A 24,006-nucleotide genomic window follows, 5' to 3' on the forward strand; every position below is an offset into this window, starting at 1 on the left:
GTTTGAGCAATAGGATCGCGCCTTTCTCCAGAGCGAGGTGCCTGTGCCCAACGAGAGTGAGCGGGCTGGGCGGGACTTCAGACACGGCCTGCCAATCGCGAGGGGTCGCATGTAGGCGGGACATCGTCTCGGTTCGGCAACTCAGCGCTGACAGAAAAGGAGGAGTCAGCGGACTGCGGGCGGGACGTTACCTCGGCAGGACCAATGAAATTGCGAGGGAGGCGGGATGGCGGCATCACTACCCAATGGCGGAAGGCGCGGGGGTGGGTCCCGCCGCCGGGAATCGGTGGCGGCGCGGGGCGGGTGCGAGGTTGGGCGTTCGGTTGCTGAGCACCGCACGCAGGTGGGGGAGGGGCGCGCTGGTGGCCGCCGCTCGGCGGTTGGTGACGGGTGCAGGGGGCGGCGGGCCGGGCGGGCAGTCTGCGAGGCGATGTGAAAGCGACGGCGACCCCTGCCGCGTGCCTCAGCCGCGCTTCCTTCGCCTGCCCTCGCTCGCGCCGTCCCTTCGGCGGCGGCGGCGGCGGCGGCTCCCGCCGGCCTCCGCGGCCGGGCCCCGCGTTATGTCGTGATCCAGGGCGGGCGGCGCTGCTGCTGCTGCTCATGGGGCTGCTCAGGATTATGCTGCCGCCCAAGTTGCAGCTGCTGGCGGTGCTGGTCTTCGGGGTGGCCGTGCTCTTCTTGGAGAGCCAGATTCAGAAGCTGGAGGAGTCCCGCGGCAAGCTGGGTGAGCGGCGGCGGGGCGCGGCCGGGGGCCTCGGGCGGAACGGGCCGGGTGAGGGGCTAGTGGGAAGTGGGCCGGAGCAGGGCGCTAGGAGGCAGGGGAGGCGGCGGCGCGGGCGGGTGGAGCGGTGGCGGGAGCGCGGGGGGTCTGCAGCCTGGCTCAGGCGCCTCGGCGTGCCGCCCCGCCGGGGCTGGCTGCTTTCCGCGTACGGTGTTTACATGCCCGAAGTGATAAAGGACTCGATCAAGACGGTTTGGGGCCAGCAGCAGGGACTGCTAGCAACAGGGGCAGCAGCCCTGGCCTTTGAGTTCGTTTGTGTGTATGTTTAGCGAGACCATGAGACCTACTCGAGATCGGAGTCGGAAAGATCAGTATTCCTGTAGTGTGTATGAATGGGTTTTCTGAAAAGAGCAACGGTGTTCTAAGCTCTCAGAAGCAGTGGCTGGCCTGCGTGTGCCTTTTGACGGGTACCAAGGAGGGAAGAAGAGAAACAGCAGCGGTGCCGAATGCGAGTCTAGTTCAGCTGCCTGCTGCTGCAACGAGTTATCTATCATCTTCACATTTCCTTGCGACTTCAGGTGTTTCACTAACGCTTGGCATTGTAAAGGAGAGCACAACGTAACAAAGAAAAGAAAAAGCTAAAGACACTGTTCTTAGTGATAAATGGGCAATGGTTTACTGTCATTGAATGTGAGATGTTATTTTCTGCAGTTTAGTGAGTGTAGTTATCTCCTGGACCGTTACAGAGCTGCAGTTAGAAAAATTAGGAAGTTGAAAACTGTAAGATTTCTTTTGCTTCTCCTGCCTTAAATGACCTTCCTTGAAGTAAGAGCTGCCTGGTAGGCAGCACCTTCTGTGGTATGTAAGGATGCAGAAGTTGTATAGATTCTACATTACTGACTTAAGAGCTCCAGGGATGTGAAAAAATAACCATTCTGAACATAATTTGTAGTGAATAGAAGTCTGAAAACAGCACTGGGACTTCTGGTGTATACAAATGCAGGAGCTAGTTTACAAATATTGTTGATTTGTTTCCTTCTTTGGCTGTGCCTAGATACACAGACTGTGAACACTTCAAGTTTGTAGGAATGAAAGTGCACATATCATGTTCCTACTGGTGTTAAAACTTAAAATGGACTTTCAGTGACACTGGAAGTTGAACAGTGAGCTTCTAACAGAGCTAGTCAGCATAAACTTAATGTTGGGCTGTGTGAGTGCCATTGGGGTTTTACTTCTCAGCATTTCTTTTCCATTTTGTGCATTCTGAGCTGGATATTAGAGATTAGAACCCTGAAAATGGTAGTGGCTGATAGCTTGAGTTACAGAATGCTCTTCTGCATATTTTTCAACTGAAACTTTGTGCTAATTGTAACAGAGGAATAATTTTTGCAGGGTCTCAATAACTAAGCAAAAAAATGAAGAAAAGGAATTATTGGAATATAATTCAAGCAGATGTTAACAGAGCATGCAAGGTTCAATGGAATTTTGTATCCATCTGTTCTAAACTGGTTGATATTCATGGCTTCAGTGCCTCTGTTGCCAACAGTGTATGTTACTTCAGGGAAATCCACCTCCTGTCATGAAAAGATTAATATAATGCATGTGAGAATAAAGAGTTTTGCTGGTAAAACTTATACTTAATGTATATGCAGTAGATGTTATCAAGCTGTATATTTATAGGATTAAAATACACAACTGATACTGCTTTGGGGCACAAATATAATTATTATCTTTTGATGACTGTATTTCTTAAGGAGAAGGGAAAACTATTGCTAAGTTTATTAAAAGTGTGATAGAAAGATTTGCTTTGTGGGGAATTTAGTAGTGATTCTCTAAAACCTGTGTAAGAAGGGGAAAAAGGGCTTTCTGCAACAGCTTTGAACATGTGCCCTGTGTTTTTTTAATGTGAGAGTAGCTTTGTTAAAAAGCTGCTAGGTATCTGAATGTCTCCCTTTTTGTGTATTTGGTACGTATTTTATGACTAGCAAATGTTAAGGTTTCATGACAGAATGTTTTTTTTTACCATCATATTTGGTGATATGTCTACTGAGCTATGATATGGAGAGTGTTTTTTTCTCCAAATCAAAGTAATTAATTGGCCTAATGCACTCGAAATGCAGTCTTAATTCTTGCCCCCTAAATATGTGAGGTGTGTGAGAGAGTGTGTGTGAAGAGACGACGATTTGATGATAACAACAAAGTAGTTATTTTACTTTGATATGTATCTTAAACTGTCATTTTGGAATGTGGTTGCGAGAATTGGGCTCTGACCAGGGAAACCAAATGACTTCAGATTTGATAGAAAGTAAAATAATTTTGCATTCTTACCAGCAGTTCTAATAATACTCAGCCATACTTTCTGATAGAAAGGCTTTAATCCAATTTCTTCACATATGATCAACTCCTGATTCTTTGCTGAACAGTTAGATGAGAATGTTAATTTTAGTTCAACATCTTATGTTACCTTGCTTATGACATGAAGCTGGATCACAGTACTGGGAAAAAGAAGGAATGAAAACCTCTTTCTTTGTGTAAAACTCAGTCACTCTTCTAAGTTGAGAAGTACAGGAAGCAGAGTAAACGACCATCAGAAAGGCTGATGCACTTTAGTTTTGTTCTGTTTTTTTCCTCATGTGATAGGATTATTATGGGCCTAATGTAATTTTAAAAGACATTTGTAAACTAGTGGGTTTCTTCATCATATGAAAAATAACTCCTTAATTAAAAACAACAACAACAAAAGAACAAACAAAGACAAATACTGAGGCTGCAATATCGTTCTTGGAACAGAAATAATACCTGATCACCCTCTTTGCTTTTTGGAAGTCAGATGATTGCAGCTCTGCACCCGGTTTAAACTGACCTAACATTACACGCGTACTGTGCTACCTCTTGCGTTGTCATTAGTGTTCATGGTGCATTGGATGAAACAATTGATTCAGCTGAAAGTAATCCATCCATCTCTTCCCTCTTCAGAATTTGGGAATGTGTTGGTGAAGAGCAGGAAGGCAAGAGGAAAGTTTGTTTGAGTTCTGCTCCTTCTGTTAGTTTATTTTAGAATAGCAAGTACTAGAAACACTTCAAGGTTGAGTGAAGACAGTATCTCATTCAAGAAAGAGATTGTAGGATTGATTTGAGAAGATCAAGATAGTACATGGGGAAGAATTACTCTTTGGTGGAGTAGAAGTGAAGTAGTAACTGCTACTTTCTGGCTGATTAGTGATACCCATATCTTGGATTTTGCATATAGTTCATGTCTGGGTGACATAATATACTGTAACAGGGAGAGCAAGGACTGAAGAACTTTATTACCATTTCAGATGATTACTCCAGATCATGTTGAAACACACTGATTTAGCTGTACTGTGGGAGTATTTCTTCTGCTTAGTGATAAACAAACTTGCTGCTTCCATCTGTTAATTCAGCACCTTAAATTCAGCAGAATCTTTTATATATATATATATTTTTTTTTTTTTTAATATATGAATAGTTTGGAAGACTAAAGTTCTTTTCCTAATACCAGGGAGAAAAAGTTAATTGATGATTAATTGGTTGGCAGATCATTTTTTTAATCACAGAATCAACCAGGTTGGAAGAGACCTCCAAAATCATCCAGTCCAACCTATTCCCCAGCCCTAGCCAGTCAACTAGACCATGGCACTAAGTGCCTCATCCAGGTAGTTTCCTAGCATCTCTGGTCCTTGCTGGAGAGGTATCTTTCAAAGCACAGTGCAAGTACCTACCAAAGCACTTTTCCTTTAAAGATAAATGATTTGACTTCCCAGTGGTTAAATCTTATACTTTCTAGAAATAGAAGTTGTTTTATCCCCCTCTGGATCTTCAAATAATAGGCATCTTATGCTTCCTTAGTTTTCTTCATTTGGAAAATCTCTCAGAGAACTTCCTAAATTGTCGTCGTAATTTAGCATGCTTGGATCCCTAGTATATTATTTATACCTGAACTCCATTTTAAAATAATAACATGTGATTGTTGGCAGTTTAGGCTGCAGGCAGCTATGCAAATAATTTACTAGCATTTCTTTTAAATACAGTGCTGTTGCCCAGTAGTTATTATTTTCCACTGAGTAGCCTGAGGCATTCTTTCAGAAGCTATTTTCTTATGTACCAGGTCTCCTGAAATAAGAGTTTTAGTGCTACTTTCTCTGTATATCTCCAGCTAGTTAAACATTCTTCCACTTCGCCTTGCTGATCTATCATACTTTTTTATTTAGTTCCCCCTTGCTTTGCCATTCCCCTTCACCCCATTTGCAGTTGTTCCAGACACTTTGTCAATACTCCTCCCATACTATGCTTGTACTTCCCATTGAAGTATGATGTAGAGCAATTGCATTAATTTTTCTTTATTTATAGTGTTATTGTTTGTGATTTTTATGACCTGTTGGGAATAAATATTGCAGCTGCTGTTGTTGCCTTTTCTGTGAAATGGTTAACGTCTGAATTTTCACATTCCCAAGCGCATACGAAAGCAGTTCAGACTTGCTTGTGGGCTCTAAGGCTTGATCTCACTCATCCCTTTTTTGTTGGCACTCCAACACTATTTCTGACAGTGGAAATATGAGACACAAGTGTTTAAAATGTCTTTCCTTTTTTGTAAGGACGCACGTGGGAAACTTTGGTGTTGTTGTAACCCAGTTTGCAGGTCTCATGCTTTTGGGGAAATAGATTTGAGAATTAGTGATATGGTGAGAGCTGTGCCTTCACTTCTAACAGCAGATAGTGTTCTGAAGAGTTATCTAGTGTGGGGATATTTTTGTTAGAGATGTTTGGAGAGTAGTTCTGAAAGATTAAATGGACTTTGGAAATGAGATAAAGCATATGCCTTCAGTCCTGCCAGCCCTGGAGGAGAGTGGATGAGGTAATCATCTGGTAAGGTACTGCATCTTTCTAGATTCTCCATTGGAAAAGGTGAGGTTTGGGCCAGTACATATCTATATATCACTTTTTAACATACATATTTAAGTTGAAGGGCACAAAGATTCAGAATATCATACTCCAAGGAAATCCTGGAAAAGAGCCACAATTACAGTCAGCAGTTTAAGATAGTTAAGGCCTATTGAGTATCCAAAAATACAAGTGTTATAATGTGGGTGTTTTTCGTTTGTTTGTTGTTCTTTTGTGTGTGTGTGTGTGTACTAATGCACTAGTAGAGATTTGGTAATGGTAGCTATGTTTAGGGAATTAGTTCCAGACTGAGAATGTCTAAAGGAGTTCTAGGTTCTGTTCACCCATGTAGGTTTTTTCTGCGTAGGAAAGGAGATTGGGTTGTTTCAATAATGAAATACCTGGCAGGTTTCAGTAATGTGCTTGGCACTGTGAAAGGAAAAGTGGTAGCACTACTGAAAATTAGAAACAGCTGCTTTTAATGCCTTTATTTACTCTGTGATAAAGCAACTAAAACAACGGCATGGCATAGTGCCATTCCAGTACTACTTTTGTTTTTCTTGTCTATTTTCTACTTCTGGTCATGATGAAATATCTAGACTCTGCATGTCTGCAGTATGCCTTTGGAACTGAATGACTGGAAATTGCAACATCTTTATTTTTAGTTATCACTGAAGTTTATTATCAAAGGAACTGGTTTGAAACACAGCAAAAGAGTAACAAAAGTAGAGACCTCCAAATGCTCCATTAAATTAAAATTGTCTGGTTGTACATTTTACAGATGTATATGTGTCTGTATAAACACATAGAAAATTTGTATTGTTAATTTTTTTGAAAGAGCCCAAACCAGTTCTTGCTAGACTACTTAAACTTTGAAGTTAGCATAGCAGGTTAAACCATTACTTTTCAGTTTGTTATGTACACCTGAAGTGAAATAAATCATGGGAGTTTTTTTACTTCCTTATTTCAGAAAACTGATAGATTTGTGACTAGGTTCTTTTTTTTTTTTTTGCACAGCTTTGTATTGCCCCTGGGTATTGAAGTTAGGGACATTTGAACAGTTCATGAATGAGCTATTTCCATATCTAGTGACTGGCAACCATGAATCACTCACATTTATTCCTGCCATGAATACATTCCCTCAGATTCTTGCTCCTCTACAGAAAATAGATGTCTTTTGCACATGGAATCCTCCACATATTATCACTTAATTGGGTCAAAATACAGCCTTTTTATTTAATTGTCTGAAATTTGTTGTTCTGGTTACTTACCTTAGGTGTCTTTTACCCTTGTCAAAGCAGTACTGGAACAGTGGTATGTTCTTTACTTGAAATGTGGTGCTATTTATCCATTTATAGATCTGAAATACTAGCCCAGAAAGCTGTAGAAACCCATATGAACTGCTTCATGTATTTGCATTGCTTTTCATCCAGAAATAAAAGGTAAAAGGCTGAGTGAAAGGAGTGCAGTGTTGAGAGTGACGTCTGAAATTTGGCCAACTGGCTGCAGCCTTTTATAAGTATGTACAGACACTTACCTGCAATCTGGCCTACTTGCTATCTAGATGAGGGACAGGCAGGATCTTATCCAAAGCCTTGTCTTTGTGTGATGCTCAAGCCTGTCAATAGATTTGCCCATTCCCTAAAAACTTTTGGCCCCTTGTAGTTCTTGTGTTCAAAGCTGAGCAGCTTGGAGAAGGTGACATTCAGAGTAGTCTTCTATCCTGGAATTATGTTAGTTGGTTCTTTATTCACTCCCCAACTCTTCTCCACTTGACTTGGAGGTTTTGGAGAACTAAGTTTCTCCATTTGGCATTCCTATCAGCCTATATTAAAATTGCTGCCAGTGCTGATTACAGTTGGCATGCCCAGGCACTTCACTAAAGATGTAAATTCCCAATACTTGTGAAAGCATTCATGTCACATATGTGTATATTTTTGTGTCAGGAATATGCTGACTATCAGGACATCAGTGTTATTACAGGATGCGCCCTTGAGTGTCATGGTCTGGCTTCATATTGAGTGTCTGTTTGTTCCACAACAATTCATTCATTGCTGCAGTTTAGCTTTTTATGGCTATAAATTAAGAGCATATCTTTACCATAGAGGTATTGGTTGTGTCTGCATGAAGCCCAGCTACCTTCACATATCTTTATTGTGTTCAGTGTATTATTGTTGGCCTCACTTTGCAATATCTTTGTGTCACTATGGTTCCAGTAACATCACTGCTATAGTAATTATTATTCAGGCTTTCCGGTAGTGATAAAATTCATCACGAGTAGCTGGGAATCTAGGGCAGTGAGAGAATTAATAAGATAATTAAATTACAGAAAGTATTTGGGAAGGAGCTATCTATCACTTCAGCCCAGCCTTTGCCTGCTTTCCTTTATGTCCATCCTCTCGGTATGGCTGAGTTTAAAATGACAGCTGACATAGGTGTTTGTTTTTCTTTTAATCAACTTGCTGTTTTAATTCTGAATACTGATTTGTGTTGAAACATATGTAAAACTTAAGTGCTGTTTTGATAAAACACCTTTTGATGATTTTGAAGTGTTTATGCAAACGTTGCGCATAATTGCTTTAAAAGCGTAAAGAGTGTGGGGATGGGATCCTAAATTCCTTAAATCAAAATGCAGATCTTCCCCACTTCTTGTGGAAATTTCTCTCTCAGAATATATTTTTAATTCTATTTTTAAAATGCTTAAAATGAATAAAAATAGGGAAGAGTAAAGAATATATAAATCTATAATGTTTATGACTCGATAAATATAAATATGATCACAGGATGTTAGGGGTTGGAAAGGACCCAAGGAGATCAGAGAGTCCAACCCCTCTGTCAGAGCAGGACCACACAATCTAGCACAGATCACAGAGGAAGGCATCCAGACAGGCCTTGAAAGTCTCCAGAGAAGGAAACTCCACAACCTCCCTGGGGAGGATATTCCAGTGCTCTGTGACTCTTACAGGAAAGAAGTTCCCCCTTGTGTTGAGGTGGAACCTCTTATGCTGCAACTTACACCCATTGCTTCTTGTCCTATGACAGGGAGCAAGTGAGAAGAGCCTGTCCCCCCACTCCTGACCAGCTCTTATATGTTTATAAACATTTCTTAAATCCCTTCTCAGTCTTCTCCAGACTAAAAAGCCCCAGGTCCCTCAGCCTCTCCTCATAGGGCATGCCCGTCAGTACCCTAATCATCCTTGTAGCTCTCTGCTGGACCCTCTCCAGCAGATCCCTGTCCCTTTTAAACTGGGAAGCCCAAAACTGAATGCAATATTCAAGATGAGGTCTCACCAGGTCTATATGTTCCTCATCCTCATTGTCTGTATTTTCCAGTGTTGCATTATAGAACTGATATTTTTTAGACAACAGATTGAAAGGCAGTAGCATTTAATTTCACTTTGAAAAAGGTGCTAAGAGGCTGTTGAGAACATGAAGGAGAAACTGAACAGAGATTGTTTGCTCCTGTCACATTCTACAAAATGGAGAGGTAAATCCAGCTAACTTAATTTTCCCCTCCCTCCCCCTCCCGAATGTTTTCCCTGCATATCTTTTCATTTTGAACATTTGTATTGCCTTCTTTTCTGGACATGTTATTGTTGGATGTATCCAGAAAGATTGCATAAACAGCATAATTGTATCTTTGGAATATTGCATTTCTTTATATTGATTGGTGGGCTTTGGTGGAGGTTTTGCAGTAGTGGAAGGCTCTTTTTGCAAAATGGGGCACTTGCAGTGGATTTTAATATACAAAACACCGATCAATGATTGATTGCATATCAGAGTGAACTTTGATTATTCATTCTGAAGAAAGGGTTTCTGCATTTCTGAGAAGGATTTGCAAACTTAGACTAAAAGGGAATTAAGCCTGAAAGTAGTATGTGAAAAATCAATGAATCTTTTTCTAACACATTAAATAGACTAAAAAGTGTCTCTAGAGCTAACCATAGTGGTCTAAGATTGTCTGCTTTACTGTTTGACAGATGTAAAATGAAGATAAAATAGCTTGATGGGAGATCCAATTCCAAATTTTGATTCCTTCAAAACCTAAGGATTAATTTTTACAGAAGCTGAGTCCATGTCCTTCTATTATCTGTAGTAAAATAGTATTTTTTACTCTCATGCTGGATGACAAGACTACACCTTGTGTATTGACCAAACCACTCTTGAACACAACTATATGATCACTTTCTGAAGGTGTAGTTTTGTACCTGGTACGCAAAATACATTGTGTGTGGATCTATGCTTTTGGAAACAAAGTCATAATGTCAGAATTTTTGTATTCTGGTGCTGAATTGTCTCATAAAATCCTCTTTGAGCTGCACTCCCACTGACAACTTTGGGTAAAGCATTTCATTTGCCAGAAAGCTTTCAGGATTTTGTACTCTTCAACGTGACAAAATATCCTGGCAAAATATCTTTAACTGCATTCTATTCTAGATACATTATCCTATGAGCTGTGCTCAGGTGACCATAGCACTGAAATGCTTTCTGTTAATCAACTTAGTGCCTTTGGGAATATTGAATGTCTATAGTTTGACCCCCTTGTTTTTTTACTTATTAAAACCAAACCAAAACAAACAAAGCCAACCAAAAGAAGCTTGCAAAGCCCACCTGTTTTGAGAATGAGTCAGTCTGTTTAAACTGATTTTTAGGCAAACTAACTTGTAATAGCACCACTGTTTTAGCTGGGTGAGTTTAAGGCATAGCACTGTCTTCAGCAGGAGTGTTCATGTTTTCCTTTTTTATCATGTGGTTAAAAAAATACATTTCTGTCCTATTGCTTAACTTTCAAATTAGGGTTGCAGACTGTGTTTAATGTATATGGAGTAGACTATGTGTTTTCTGCTACCAGAACACCTTACTTTCTAGTAGGTTGGTAGTATTTAGTCTAGACTGTGAACTGCCTCACATGTGTTTTGTGAGTCAAAAGCAAAGGCTGAAATGACTAGAAATACCTGTTTAAGCTTACATTTAAATATAGCAGTGTTCATCATCTGTCATGCCTAGCACAAACTTGAATTGAAATTTGTCTCTGAAATTATTCAATGGCCAAAGCAACTATGCTTATGTAAAAGTTTTTCCATGGAATTCAGTTGGAGCAACTTTTATTCCAAAGTTTCAAGTTTTGAGGAGAGATTTCACACTGATTAATGAGGTAAAATTGCTGTCAGTTATGAATGTACATAAGGACTTGAGGAGTAGCAAGACCCAACAGATGGGCTGTTAGAGTTGGCCTTGAGCACATAAAATTTTGTTTCCCCAACACTGTGCCCAGTACACTTGTGGGAGAGTATTTCTCCATTGCTAGCCAGGGTGGTAACCAGAGGTGTGCTCAGCTCCTCCACCTGCAGAGATCAGAGCATGGAGCATGAAGTTAAAGCACTGTGTATTGTAATTTGGCTTAATGCTTTGGGAACTGAGCTGCAGAGATAGCATGTTTGCTTCTGGACAGGAAAGGACAGCCACCCCTTCATCCAACCCAGAAAAAATCAGTAGAGGATATTAGTCAGACTTCTATTCATGAGGCACATTAAATGCATTTGGCCTAAAGGCAAATTTATCTTGTAAGAACATGTTCAACCTTAGATGAGAATATCAAAGATGAAGTTTTGAAGAGGGGAAATGAGGAGTATAATGGATTTGTATGTAAGGATCAGTGCAACTTTTGTGAGCCAGTACCAGTGGGTTTGGTACTAATAGAAGTGAGGAGAGTATTGGGGAATATGCTTATTTTCAAGACTGGCTTTGCTCGAGCTTTACAGTCTGAAAATGTACCTACTTCTGGTTTCTTTGTCATTTACCTTCTATGATACTGTTCAAACCTCCTCTGCTTTCTGATGTGAATAAAGCAACATAAAACTGAGGTAGTGGTTTTGCAGAAACAAATGATAAATAGCAAAACATTTATATGTGTATCCTCTTCTGGTTTTCCTGTCTGAGCTTTCCAAACCATACTCTGAAAAACATGGTCTTGCAAACATGTTTGTGGGAGCATTTTTCTAAACATTTGTGGTCACTGGAGCAACCCAAAGCATTGTTTCTAGTGATTTTTACTGCCTGCTTATGTGTAATTGCCTAGTTCAGATGGCAAGGCAGTCATATTATGAGAATTAGGACAGAAAAATAGATGATACATTATTCCCATATCATGTTTAAAGAAAAAAGAAGTGTGAAAGAGAAATTAAGATACTGACTTTTTTGTTATTATTATTCAAAGACTTAGAAAAAAAAAAAAGAAAAACCTCTTAGGACTTAAATGATCCAAGTGCAAGGTCCTGCATCTGGTTTGGGGCTGGGCAGTGAGTGGCTGGAGAGCAGCCCTGAGGAGAGGGACGTGGGGGTGCTGGTGGATGAGAAGCTCAACATGAGCCTGCATTGTGCACTTGCACCCTGGGGGAGCAACCAGATCCTGGGCTGCGTCAGGAGAAGTGTGGCCAGCAGGTCTTGGGAAGTGATTCTCCCTCTCTATTCTGTTCTCCTGAGGCTCTACCTGGAGTACTGCATCCAGTTCTGGAGCCCCCATTACAAGAATGATGCGAACATGCTGGAGCGTGTCCAGAGAAGGGCCATGGGGATGATGAGAGGGCTGCAGCAGCTCTGCTGTGAGGACAGACTGAAGGAGTTGGGGCTGCTCAGTCTGAAGAAGAGGAGGCTCTGAGGTGATCTTATTGTGGCCTTCCAGTATCTGAAGGGGGCCTACAAAAAAGCTGGGCAGGGACTTTTTGGGACACCAGGGAGTGACAGGAGTAAGGGGAGTGGAGCGAAGCTGGAGATGGGTAGATTCAGACTGGACATGAGGAGGAAGTTGTTCAGCATGAGAGTGGTGAGAGCCTGGAATGGGTTGCCCAGGGAGGTGGTTGAGGCCCCATCCCTGGAGGTGTTTAAAGCCAGGCTGGATGAGGCTGTGGGCAGCCTGATCTAGGGTAGGGTGTCCCTGCCCATGGCAGGAGGGTTGGAACTGGATGATCTTCACTTCCAACCTGACTGATTCTATGATTTTTGTGTTCTCCAGGATTGTTAGTGGTGTAAGTTTTAAATATGTACACTTTTTGACTTGTGGAAGCTTGTGTTAAGGTTGCAGTTAAAAGTAATGAGATGTAATAAACTTAAATTTCTTAAATTGATGCTATAAAATTTGCATACAAAATATTTGGTTTTATAATGAGAAAAATGTTAACTGAGATGGAAATGCTGTTTTCCAGGAATGAATGTAGGAAAATGGTAAAGTTCTTTCAGGCTTTTCATTGTTGCACCATCTTAAAACAACATGGCAATAAAAATCACACTTATGTCATGTGCTTTTTAAGTATGAGCAAAGCTACTAAATGTCTGACAACGTGACACTTAAGCAGCAAAATCTGACAAGCATTCATATAGCAGCAGCAATGTGAAGTAGTGTTTGTTCCTACATTCCAAGGCAGTCTAGAGATATCTAGTATGCAAGAGAAACTTAGATGAAAATTGTCTTTGATATTCAGGAATTGATTTGGCTGAGTTTTCTGCCCTTGATGGAATTGCACATCTACAAACTCTGTTAGCCCTTCAACATTTGCTGAATCAGGTTCCACAATTAAATAGTGACCTAAATTGGCAAGAATGTTTAACTTCTCTGTAGCAAAACGTCTAGGCTTCGCAAATAGATATCAGGCAGATAGCTTAAAGCTTTAGCAACTGATAAGTGTTAACCACATACAGATACAAAACCAAAAAGGGATTTTTTTTTTGTTCACAACTTTTGTTACAAGGAATTTGAGGACCTAAAAAAACTGTGCTATTTAGGGATCAGGAATGTGTTGATTTCAAACTTGACTACTTATGTAATTTTAGTAGCACCTGTCATAATTCTCCTGTGGTATTTAATATACAACATTTTGTGGTAACAAGATTTTAAGCAACTGCATACTACACAAGATGGAATATGGGAATGTAGTGTATGCTAATGTGTTGTGTACTGTCCTTGTCTTGTCCCATGGAGACTCTTACATAGATTTTGAGTGTTTGGTTTGGTTTCAGAGCAAATAATCCGTGGTGTAGGCAGCTTGTAGAAAGAAAAAACTAATTATTTGAGGACATTTATTTTCTTAGGTTTATTGCTGCTTCCTGTTTGATCTGAATGCAAGGTCAAAAGGGGCTAAAAATATCCCAACATTCCTTGAAGAGCATGAGTTTAAATTACTGCCAAATGCAAATTTTTTAGGAGATGTATCTTTAAAAAAACTGTGAACCCTGTGTCAGAGAGCATATGGATTAGTTGTCTGAAGTGTTCTTGGGTAATGGTGGCCACTTTGCTTTTATAATTAATTTGGAAAGCAAAGAACAATTGGCACTTCTTGAAACTATCACTGAGCTTACCATAATACTTAAAGATTTTAGTGCTATTATTTTATTGTACTCTGCTACCATAACAGCAGTTCTGATTTTACAAATATAAAAATTAGTTATACTTTTTTCTTTTTCCAAATAAAAGATGATCTGATCTAAAACAAGCTTCCTAAATTACACTGTGCTACATATTAATCATTCTGTGTCTGTAACCTTCAGTGGGCATCCCAGAATGCTTGTTAATTGAAATAGTTGTTTCCAAACTAGAACCAGACACAACTTTGTGTAGTCGTTAAAGCATTAGCTTGATGCTTAGTGTTCTAAATTTGACTTTTGTTTTGTTTGCTTGTTTTAAATGCAGCCTTATTTCAGATGAATTTGGAGTTGTGATGGTTTGTGTGTTACCTGCCCCCTCCACGCTTAAGAAAATCACCCAGACTTGATTCAAGTGCTGGAAATTAAAGAATGAAGCTATATTTACAGCTTAGCACAATATACAAGCAGGTATTTACAAGATATACAGCTATAGACAGAAATATACAAGTTAAATAAATAATACAAAAACACATCACCCCTCCCAGAAACCAGAGTACCCAGGATGGGCTCCCAACCACCCTTCCACCTCCTTTCCACCCCTCTACCTTCTTATCCCAGACTTTGCCTTACATTCAAGGTGAGTTTGGAGAATTGGCCAAGGGGGTTAGGAAGCAGACAGATTAGTTAGCAGGTTAGGGAGAGAAGGGCAGGCAGCCAGAGCCAGAGAGCAACTGGCTGTGTTATCTGTATTTATGTTCCTTGTTTTATACATCTCAGCAAGCCTATGAGTGAAGTAGACATCACCATTGTTCCCTTTTCACAGCCTATAACCTAATTCTTCTCACCAAAATATTCCAGCTAGCATCAAACTAGCACAGGTATGCCTTGGATTTAATTTTACCTTTTGAATAAAGAAATTGCTTTGAGCAGAAGATTTCAGTGTCACTTGTACTTGAGACCTTTGTGTGGCAGACTTGCTAAGAATTCTGGTGAATTCTTGTGACTAGTGTTTTGGTTGTATAATAGTTTGAGCAAATCTATACAGTGACACTTTTTCATGATGGGCTGATAAAAGCTAAACTTTGCTTTGGTGGTGGGCAAGTTGCTTGGGGTTCTATTAAAATAAACATCTAAGAAGAGTGCTTACTAATGACATCTGCTGTAATGTCATTTGTTTAATGACAGTTTAAGGTCTCTTGCCTGGAGTGCTCTGGCAACCACTGGATCAAGAAAATGCATGTGGCTTTCATTGTTTGTATGTTTTGTGGAAATTTTCCCTTTTATGCTTTATGAGCCTTGGCTGTGATGTTAGAATGAAGAACACTTCTTTTTATTGAGCTTTTTTGCCACTTAGCAGGTTAATTTGTGAACCACTGACTGAAGAGCACAACTTTTACAGACTATAAAGTGCAGCCTTGTAACATGGAGTAACAATCATATAAAACAGTCTGTTGGGGAAAGCAGTTTTGCCACATCCTTTAAAGAGTCTGTACCTGAAGCAGTGGGAAGGCTAAGTCTGTAGGGTCTTGTGGTGGTTCACAGCAATACAGGAGATGACAGGATGGGAGAAGGTTAGTGCTGATGCTGTGGGCCACTGTAAGCCATCAAGCATGAAAATGATAGTAACACTTCTGCCTTTTCTCTCCCTGTCTGCAGATTTGCAAGGATATAGCTGTGTGGCTTATATGAGGAAAAAAAGTACATTTTAAAGATTTTGTTTCAGATGGAAAGTGATTTTAAAAATGTCCTTGGGGACTGCTCTAAGATAGAAATGAAACCATTTGTTTGATCTATGTCCTCCACAGGTAAAATGCAGGTATGTGACATCATAGACTTGTATATGGACAAGAATCCACTGTTTGTATTTATACTTCATTTTAAACTTGGCATTTCTTGATGCAAATTGAGAAATAGTGCAATGGATAGAAGATCATATTGGTATCTTTGTGTCACTTTGATCTCCCTTACCCTGTTTAAAGCTACATGTCTTAGGTTTCCAAGAGTACTGCAGGCTACTGCAGCCTCTCTTGGTGATATGAACTTGACTAAGCATGCTTCTGCTCATATACTTGTTCCACAGCTCACTGGCATCTATCTGAAGTGCTGCATTTATCATATGCACTTAAGCAGCTCTCTTTTCATGATGTTTGTTGCCCTAAAGTTACTATAAAACAGATTTATGAGTCTTCTCAATGCTAGTTGATACATCTCACAGAGTATAGAGCAGTTGGAGTCCTGCACCCATCTTAGGGCTGACAGAATCTTTATAGTTGGGCTTGAAGGATTTCCTGAAATCCTTTGAACTGTTAATTGTTAGTCTATCTGCATTGTTAATTCTTCACAGAACTATGTTCAGTAGGTACTGAAATGACACCAAGCTAGGAGCAGGTGTTGATCTGTTGGAGGGTAGGAGGAAAGCCCTGCAGAGGAACCTTGACAGGCTGGATGGGTGGGCAGAGGCCAATGGGATGAGATTTAACAAGGCCAAGTGCAGAGTTCTATACTTTGGCCACAACAACCCCAAGCAGCACTCCAGGCTGGGGACAGAGTGGCTGGAGAGCAGCCAGGAAGAAAGGGACCTGGGGATACTGGTAGATAGTAGCTGAACACGAGGCAGCAGTGTGCCCAAGTAGCCAAGAGAGCCAATGGCATCCTGGCCTGGCTCAGGAACAGTGTGGCCAGTAGGACAAGGGAGGTTATTCTTCCCCTGTACTCAGCACTGGTCAGGCCACACCTTGAGTCCTGTGTCCAGTTCTGAGCTCCTTGCTTCAAGAGAGGTGTTGAGGTGCTGGAACGTGTCCAGAGAAGGGTAATGAAGCTGGTGAGAGGCCTGGAACACAGCCCTGTGAGGAGAGGCTGAGGGAGCTGGGGTTGTTTAGCCTGGAGAAGAGAAGGCTCAGGGCTGACCTCATTGCTGTCTACAACTACCTGAAGGGAGGCTGTAGCCAGGTGGGGGTTGGTCTCTTCTGCCAGGCAACCAGCAACAGAACAAGGGGACACAGTCTCAAGTTATGCCGGGGGAGGTCTAGGCTGGATGTTAGGAGGAAGTTGTTGCCAGAGAGAGTGATTGGCATTGGAATGGGCTGCCCAGGGAGGTGGTGGAGTCACCGTCCCTGGAGGTCTTCAAGAAGAGACTGGCTGAGGCACTTAGTGCCATGGTCTAGTTGACTGGATAGGGCTGGGTGATGGTTGGCCTGGCTGATCTTGGAGGTCTCTTCCAACCTGGTTGATTCTGTGAAATAAAACCTTATAGAGTTAGCTTCTTTTTAGCTGAATTGGAGTTAATATCATTATACTAGCTTTTTGAAGGAGAGAGTGTATATTTAAAAGACTGATGATTGTATCAGGGAGAGTATATATAATTTCCATTCAATGCCTCATAATAAAATCTTATTATTAAAGACTTTTTTTGTATTTAATGTGTATATGGAGAAATCTGTTATTATTCTGTTCCCTAAATAAACAGTAACCTGTCAATCTTGGGAGCTTACTGGCTACTGATTCTATGATTCTGTTTCAAGAGTTTAACATGCTTTGACAGTTCCATGGCTTTTTCCTGTGAGCAGCTCAAATAATGCTTACTAAGCAGTAAGTTAAAATCAGCAGAGGAGAATAGCATACTGTAAGTGATGGTAACAGAAAAGACATGTAAAACTGCTTGTAAGATGATAAAATTTCATAACATTTTGGGAAACAACCTCTCATGTATTGATTTTTTTTTTTTTTATGTTAATCCCCCTTGTCCCATCTGCAAAGATAAAATGTAGTCTTTCAAGGAGTCTTATCCTTTCCTTAAAGACTTGCTATATTGATCTGAAACCACAGAGCTGAAATCAGTCATATTGTAACGGTGTTCCTTCTCTAATGACACTCTATGGCTCTACTGTGTAAGTGGAAAACTTGCTGCAATATTTCCATTCCTGGAATTTGTAGAACAGTCAGTGAGAGACTTCTCTAAAAAAATCCCCTATGAGGTACTGCAAATGGAATACTTCACTGACATCTGTGTGAATGGATAGGAGACCTCTGCAGGCATGATTCCTTAGTTCTGCTTTATGGAAGCGAGCCCAGTAGGTCTAAATAACTTAGTGAGCCTGTTTAGGTTTGCAGTCTCTGAAATTTTGTTTTCTGTTTTAGAAACCACACAATATAAATCAAATCAGTGAGTAATTTAACTGAAGACATGTTTGCATGAACCCAGCTTTTAAATACTACTGTAGTGAAATTTATGCCAGGAAAACAGGCCTCTAATGAAACAGACTAACTAAACAAAAACATTACAAAACACACAGTTTAGAGTTTTGAAAACTTTAGATGTCTGTGATAGTTTGGGTGTTACCTGCCCCCACCCCCCCACTTAAGAAAATCACCCAGACTAGACTCAGCCCAGCTGGAAATTGAATGAAACTTGCTACTTACAGCTTAGCACAATATACAAGCAGATATTTACAATATCTACAGCTATGGACAGAAATATACAAGTTTAAAAAGCAATGCAGAAACACAACAGCCCTCCCAGAAACCAGAGTCCCCAGGAAGGCGTCCCAACCACTTTTTTCTTATCCCTCTACCTTAGCCCAGACTTTGCCTCACATACAAGGTGAGCTTGAAGGGTCGGCCAAGGGAGGTTAGGAATCCAAGGGATTAGTCAGAGAGCAAATTAGGTTAGAGAGAGAAGTGCAGCCCAAAAGCCAGAGAGAGACTCAACTGTGTTATCTATATTTGTGTTTTTGTTCTTACACATCTCAGCAAGCCCATGAGTGAAGTAGACATCACCACTGTTTCCTTTTCACAGCCTGTAATCTAATTCTTCTCGCCAAAATATCCCAGCTAGGCTCAAACTAGCACAATATCCAAAATGCCTGTTCTTATCCAATGCACTGGAAAACCAGTTTGTTGATAATGTCACAAATGGTTGGAAACAAAATGAATTCAGCACTCTTGTGTAGTATATACTCTTGCAGAAAGTGCTGCTATCAAGAGAGCAAAAAACACTAAGCAGATGTGCTGATGCACAAAAATTATAAAGGCCTGTTAGACACATGAAATGAGATAGAAGCCAGACAGTAAATTTCATACTCCTCTCTTTCCCTATTGCCATTACACTGTTTTCATGCTCATCCCATGAGAAATTGTTATTGTATGGTTTCACAGCACTTTCACTGTGGGATAACAGTGTTACCTGGACCCTAACTGAAACTGGAACATTACTTTTGCATGTTAAATAGTAAATTTTTTTGAAGGTGAAGTTTCAACAGTTAAAAATCTTTAATAAAGCCACATAGTAATGTTGGTTTAAATCTGGGGGAGTTTGATGTCTTGTGAATAGACAGTTGTCCCTAGTAAAGTTGATTATTCTGCAGTGTCCTTTAAGTTTCTCATATAACCACACTGGTTACAGTGGTACCCAACTAATACTTTTGTATTTCATTTTTGTATATGCATATTTCAACTTGCATAATGAAGAAGAATTTTTTTGGAACAAAAAATAAACTACTGTTGCTTGGAAACTGCTCTAATCTATTTTGAAATAGTGGGGTTTAAGTCACTGAGTGGAGGGCCTGTGTAGCCTTTTCAAAAAGAACCACATGATGTGGCCTCTGCTGGCATCTCCTCAGTTAAATCTGGTTCTTGCTTCTTCTAATGCCTTGGGGAGAGGACTGAATGGTAGTTAAATGAGATTTACAACGTTTTTCAAATGCCTTTTTGTCCTGTTAATTAGCTGGGGGAAAAAAATCTGAATCTTTTGAGGATTGTGATTAGAACTGTTGTTCACATTTTTACTGAGTGTTAATTCATGGTTTGAAGTTGTGATATGCACTTCTCTACGTGTTTTAGAGATTATTCTGCATTATCAGATGAAGGTTTAGTGATAGTGAGCTATTCAGGGAAAAAAATCTCTTAATACTAAGTGACTGTGAAACTCAATTTTGTCATATCAAAATTGATTTGGATAAAATCAGTCCCAAATGTACGTGTTGGATTCTGAATTGCCTGTCTGTACTGAGGAAGGAGCTCTTGGCATTACAAAAGTTAGCTCTATGAAACCTTCAGATCAGTTCCTAAAAGTGGTCCAAAATGCATGTACTATGCTGGAAGCCATTACAAGCAGATGAAAAACCATGTAAGAATTGTTTCCCATTGGATACAGCAATTCTGCTGTGTTGTGTTGGAAGAGATTATAGCAGTGTTGGAAAAGATACGTGACTGGTGAGGATAATCAAAGGAGCAACACATCTCCCACACAGGGAGTGATTAAGTAGACCAAATCTCATCAGGCTTGTGTAGAACATGTCAGGAAATCAAAAGCAGGAGCCTGTAAAATCATGAGGAATATGTAAAAACTGAGCAAGAAATACTTAGTGCACAAGTATAGGAAGTGAATAAAAATAAACTATAGGTTAATGGCTTAAAAAATACCGAAACAACATAGAACAAAATGCCACAGCATAATGATTTTTGAAATGTTTAGACAAACTAGGTAGGGAAAAAATCATTGATCTGAAAAATCATTAATCTACTAAGCTGCAGGAAGGTGGACAATGGTAAATATATCAAGAAGATGTGACCATATGCTTGACCTGTTTTTAGATCTTCTCCGGACATCTATTGACCTTTGTCACAAACAGGCTGTTAGAGTTTTGGCCTGACTTTTAAAACCCATTAGGTTATGTATACATCAGGCCATTTCTTTTAAGTGCAATGTGTCTGTTAATGGGTCCTATTTATTCTTTTCATGCAAGGCCTTGCCTGACGGTTCTTCAGCATTGCATAGATTCCTAGTTTTTGCCTCTTCAGAAGGAAATGACAGACTTAGGCTGACCTTTTGTTTGTCACGCATCGTTTAAAATTTCAGATGATACCTAGCAGAAGTTTTCCAAATCTGTTTCTTCCAGGAGGGGATCCAATCTGCTTTGAAAACAACATCATTAAGCAGTTCCTTTGGTTATTTAAGAACAACCTTTGGAACCTTTCAATATTCTGAAATAACCTCTCCATTTCTTAAAATTCAGACATGGTTGGTCTTGTGTTACAGCTACTGGATTTTGCTGTTATGTTTTGTGCTCTTGCTTCCCCACCACCTTGCCTTTTTTTCCCTGTGAAAGTACTCTGTCCTGTAATCATCTCACTTCTCAGTCTCTCTGAAGAACTAAACACAATGAATTCCTAAGATTCATTGCAAGGTAGCTTTCTGATTCTTGAATCATTTTGATAATGCTTCTGCACCACCAAACACTTAAAAATGTGAACAAAACCACTATGAAACATTTCGGTGATAGCCTTCTTCCTGCCATGCACTCTGCCCTCCTGACTTATCTGTGGATCTCGTTTGTCTCTGTGGTTAATGGCCAGCATTACACAGCTGCAGATAGGGCTGAAGTAACTGGTTATGTTAACCAGATGCCATGCTCAACCATTCTTAATTTTTGCTGTAATCAGATAGTAGATAGAGCTTGGATAACAGTAGCATTACATGAGATTGAAAGCAGGGAATTTATCATACTCTCTCCAAAATAAGGTTGTCAACAAATACTTAATTTCAGTTTATTTGCTAGGTGCTAGTAACTTTATTTGTGAATCAAAATAAAGAGCTTTAGTAGTATGAAGATGAAAGTCTGGCTAAAACTTCCCCAAACTCCTCTGGAGAATTGGAACTTGCCGTATCTCATTGTTGTCTACACCTACCTGAAAGAAGGCTGTAGCCAGGTAGGGTTGGTCTGTTCTGCCAGACAACCAGCAACAGAATAAGGGGACACAGTCTCAAGTTGTGCCAGGGGAGGTCTAGGCTGGATGTTAGGAGGAAGTTCTTCCCAAAGAGAGTGATTTGCCACTGGAATGGGCTGCCCAGGGAGGTGGTGGAGTTGCTGTCCCTGGAGGTGTTCAAGCAAAGCCTGTCTGAGGCACTTAGTGCCATGGTCTAGTTGATTGGACAGGGCTGGGTGATAGGTTGGCCTCGATGATGTTGGAGGTCTCTTCCAACCTGATTGACTCTATGAGTCTATGATTCTGTTTACTGATAAGAAAACTTGTTGTCTACCATCTATCAAATACTGTGGCTAGATGTAATGTGAAATTTCTAGTTCCAGTCCAAAAGCAGTATAATTGCCTTTGCTTGCAGTCTTATTTGTGCATTGTGCCCATTTCTGAGTGAGTTTCAGGTTTGTCCATGTGGCAGTGAAGGATTAAACAGGCTTTCTTTACAGAAAGCAAATCAGGAAGAAAACCTCAGATCTTAAATATAAGGTTCTAAGAAGTCGTGTTTAAATGTTTATGAATTTATTTAAAACAGTGCATAACTTTCAGTGTTAAAACAGCATCAGATGTGATAGAACACGTTTAGGGACAAAGGATTACATTCTGAGTGTATGGAATAAATAACAGATCTTAAGATAACATGCTTCTTTATTAGAGAAAGAAAACAGCTCACACTTTTATCTCAGATTATTTGGGGGTGGGGGTGGTATTTGTTGTTTGTATTTCCTAAAGGAACACCGTAGTAAGTCTTTTTGGATTTCATGATTGGCAGATGATACTTGTGTTGACTACCTAAAGCATTTGAAAGTTAATTTCTTCTGCTTCAGAAGAGAGCAGCAGGTACTTTCTTGCTTGAGTGTTCTGATTTCTGTTTGTGACACGCTTAAACTGGAGGTAAGTGCTTTGTAGCTGTAGCTGATATTGTCACACAGTACAGGCTGGAAACCCTTTTGGTAGTAGCTCTACATCGAGAACATGTCATTCGTTGTAGCAGCTGCTTTACTCTGCATTTATATTTAAATAGGAGAAAGTGATCTATTTTGAATTCTAAGAGTTGTTCCCATGGCAAAGTGACTTACTGTCTTGTCATTTTCTTCACCATTGATTGATCCATTTGCTTATTTATCCCCAGCAGTGGGGAGGAAGAAATCTAGAGTGAAAAAGCATCTTTAGGAGTGTGCTGAATGCTTTATAATAGCATTTGAGTTCAAAAGACCAGGGTTCTCTGGGTCTGGTTTATTTATATTTTTAATTAGAACTGAACCTCATTAATGAAAACGTGCAAAATAAAGCAAGAACATCTCTTTAAGGTTCAGTTATATACATTTTGAGAGTGGATTTGTTGTTTAATCCAGGAAGCTGGGAGTTTGCTGCAGGAGTGTTCCACTTAATTGTTGCAAAGGGTCTTACTCATACTGACCTAAATGAGTTATTGAGTTTTGTTTTCAGATGTAAGCTTTTAGAATCACTTGTCAGGTATCTCTTTGTGACCTTTGAAGTGAAGAGTTTGAGTGTAGCTGAGAAAATGATTGCCATTGTTATAAAATGATCTCTGTTTCATGAAGAAATATTAAGAGTATGCATTGCTTTGACTGAGGTTGGGACTCTGTGTTGAGCATCCAGATTTGTTGGATGATGAAATAATAGTTATAGTTCCGGGGTTTGGGTGTTTTGGTAGTTTTTTGTTTGTTTTCTTTTGTCTTTTTTTTTTCCCCTGTAAAGGAAAAACACAGACCAAGTGTGCTCATAGTAGCTTAAATTTGTGATTATTCTGGATTGCAAACATATATCTCCACCTTAAGAAGGACATATTTTGCATTTAGTATTTGAATCATTCAGTTTCTCTTACTTCTCTCAGTTCTGAAGAGGATGAATGTGCAGAGAACTTAAATGCATGCGACATATGGCTGAAATATCACGTACACTAAAGATCTGAAAATCAAAGTTGCTGTTTCCATGACAACTGTGGCTGAGCCAAAGGGTTCTTTTCATAAAGACAGCATCCATGCACAGCTAAAGTTCAGAATCTGGGAACCTGATTCCTAGGATGCTTTAGGGTCCACATATAGATCTCCAAGGAGGTGCTATTTCTTTTTGTATCCACTTGTAACTCAGAGTTTCAGTTGTTCCCATCTACTGCCTGCAGAACACTCTTGGGAGTGTTTTCATGATGTCTAATTGATATAGCTGATGTTTTCCATGTGGGACTAGCAAACTAACAAGTAAATACCACCTTGGCAAAAGGAGTTTTAAATGGAAAATAGAAGCAT

General features: G+C 40.1%; 1 protein-coding gene across 1 annotated transcript in view; it reads left to right on the top strand.

The window, feature by feature from the left end:
• Window positions 1-389: 389 nt before the first annotated feature.
• HS2ST1 (heparan sulfate 2-O-sulfotransferase 1) overlaps window positions 390-24,006 on the top strand; it is an 88,295-nt gene continuing 64,678 nt past the window's right edge. Inside the window, exon 1 of the mRNA XM_064147952.1 lies at window positions 390-724. Within this exon, the coding sequence (XP_064004022.1) occupies window positions 601-724 (124 nt within the window). The 5' untranslated portion in view covers window positions 390-600. The remainder of the gene's footprint in view (window positions 725-24,006) is intronic.

The sequence above is a fragment of the Pogoniulus pusillus genome, chromosome 8 (genome assembly GCF_015220805.1).
Source record: "Pogoniulus pusillus isolate bPogPus1 chromosome 8, bPogPus1.pri, whole genome shotgun sequence".
NCBI classification, from domain to species: Eukaryota; Metazoa; Chordata; class Aves; order Piciformes; family Lybiidae; genus Pogoniulus; species Pogoniulus pusillus.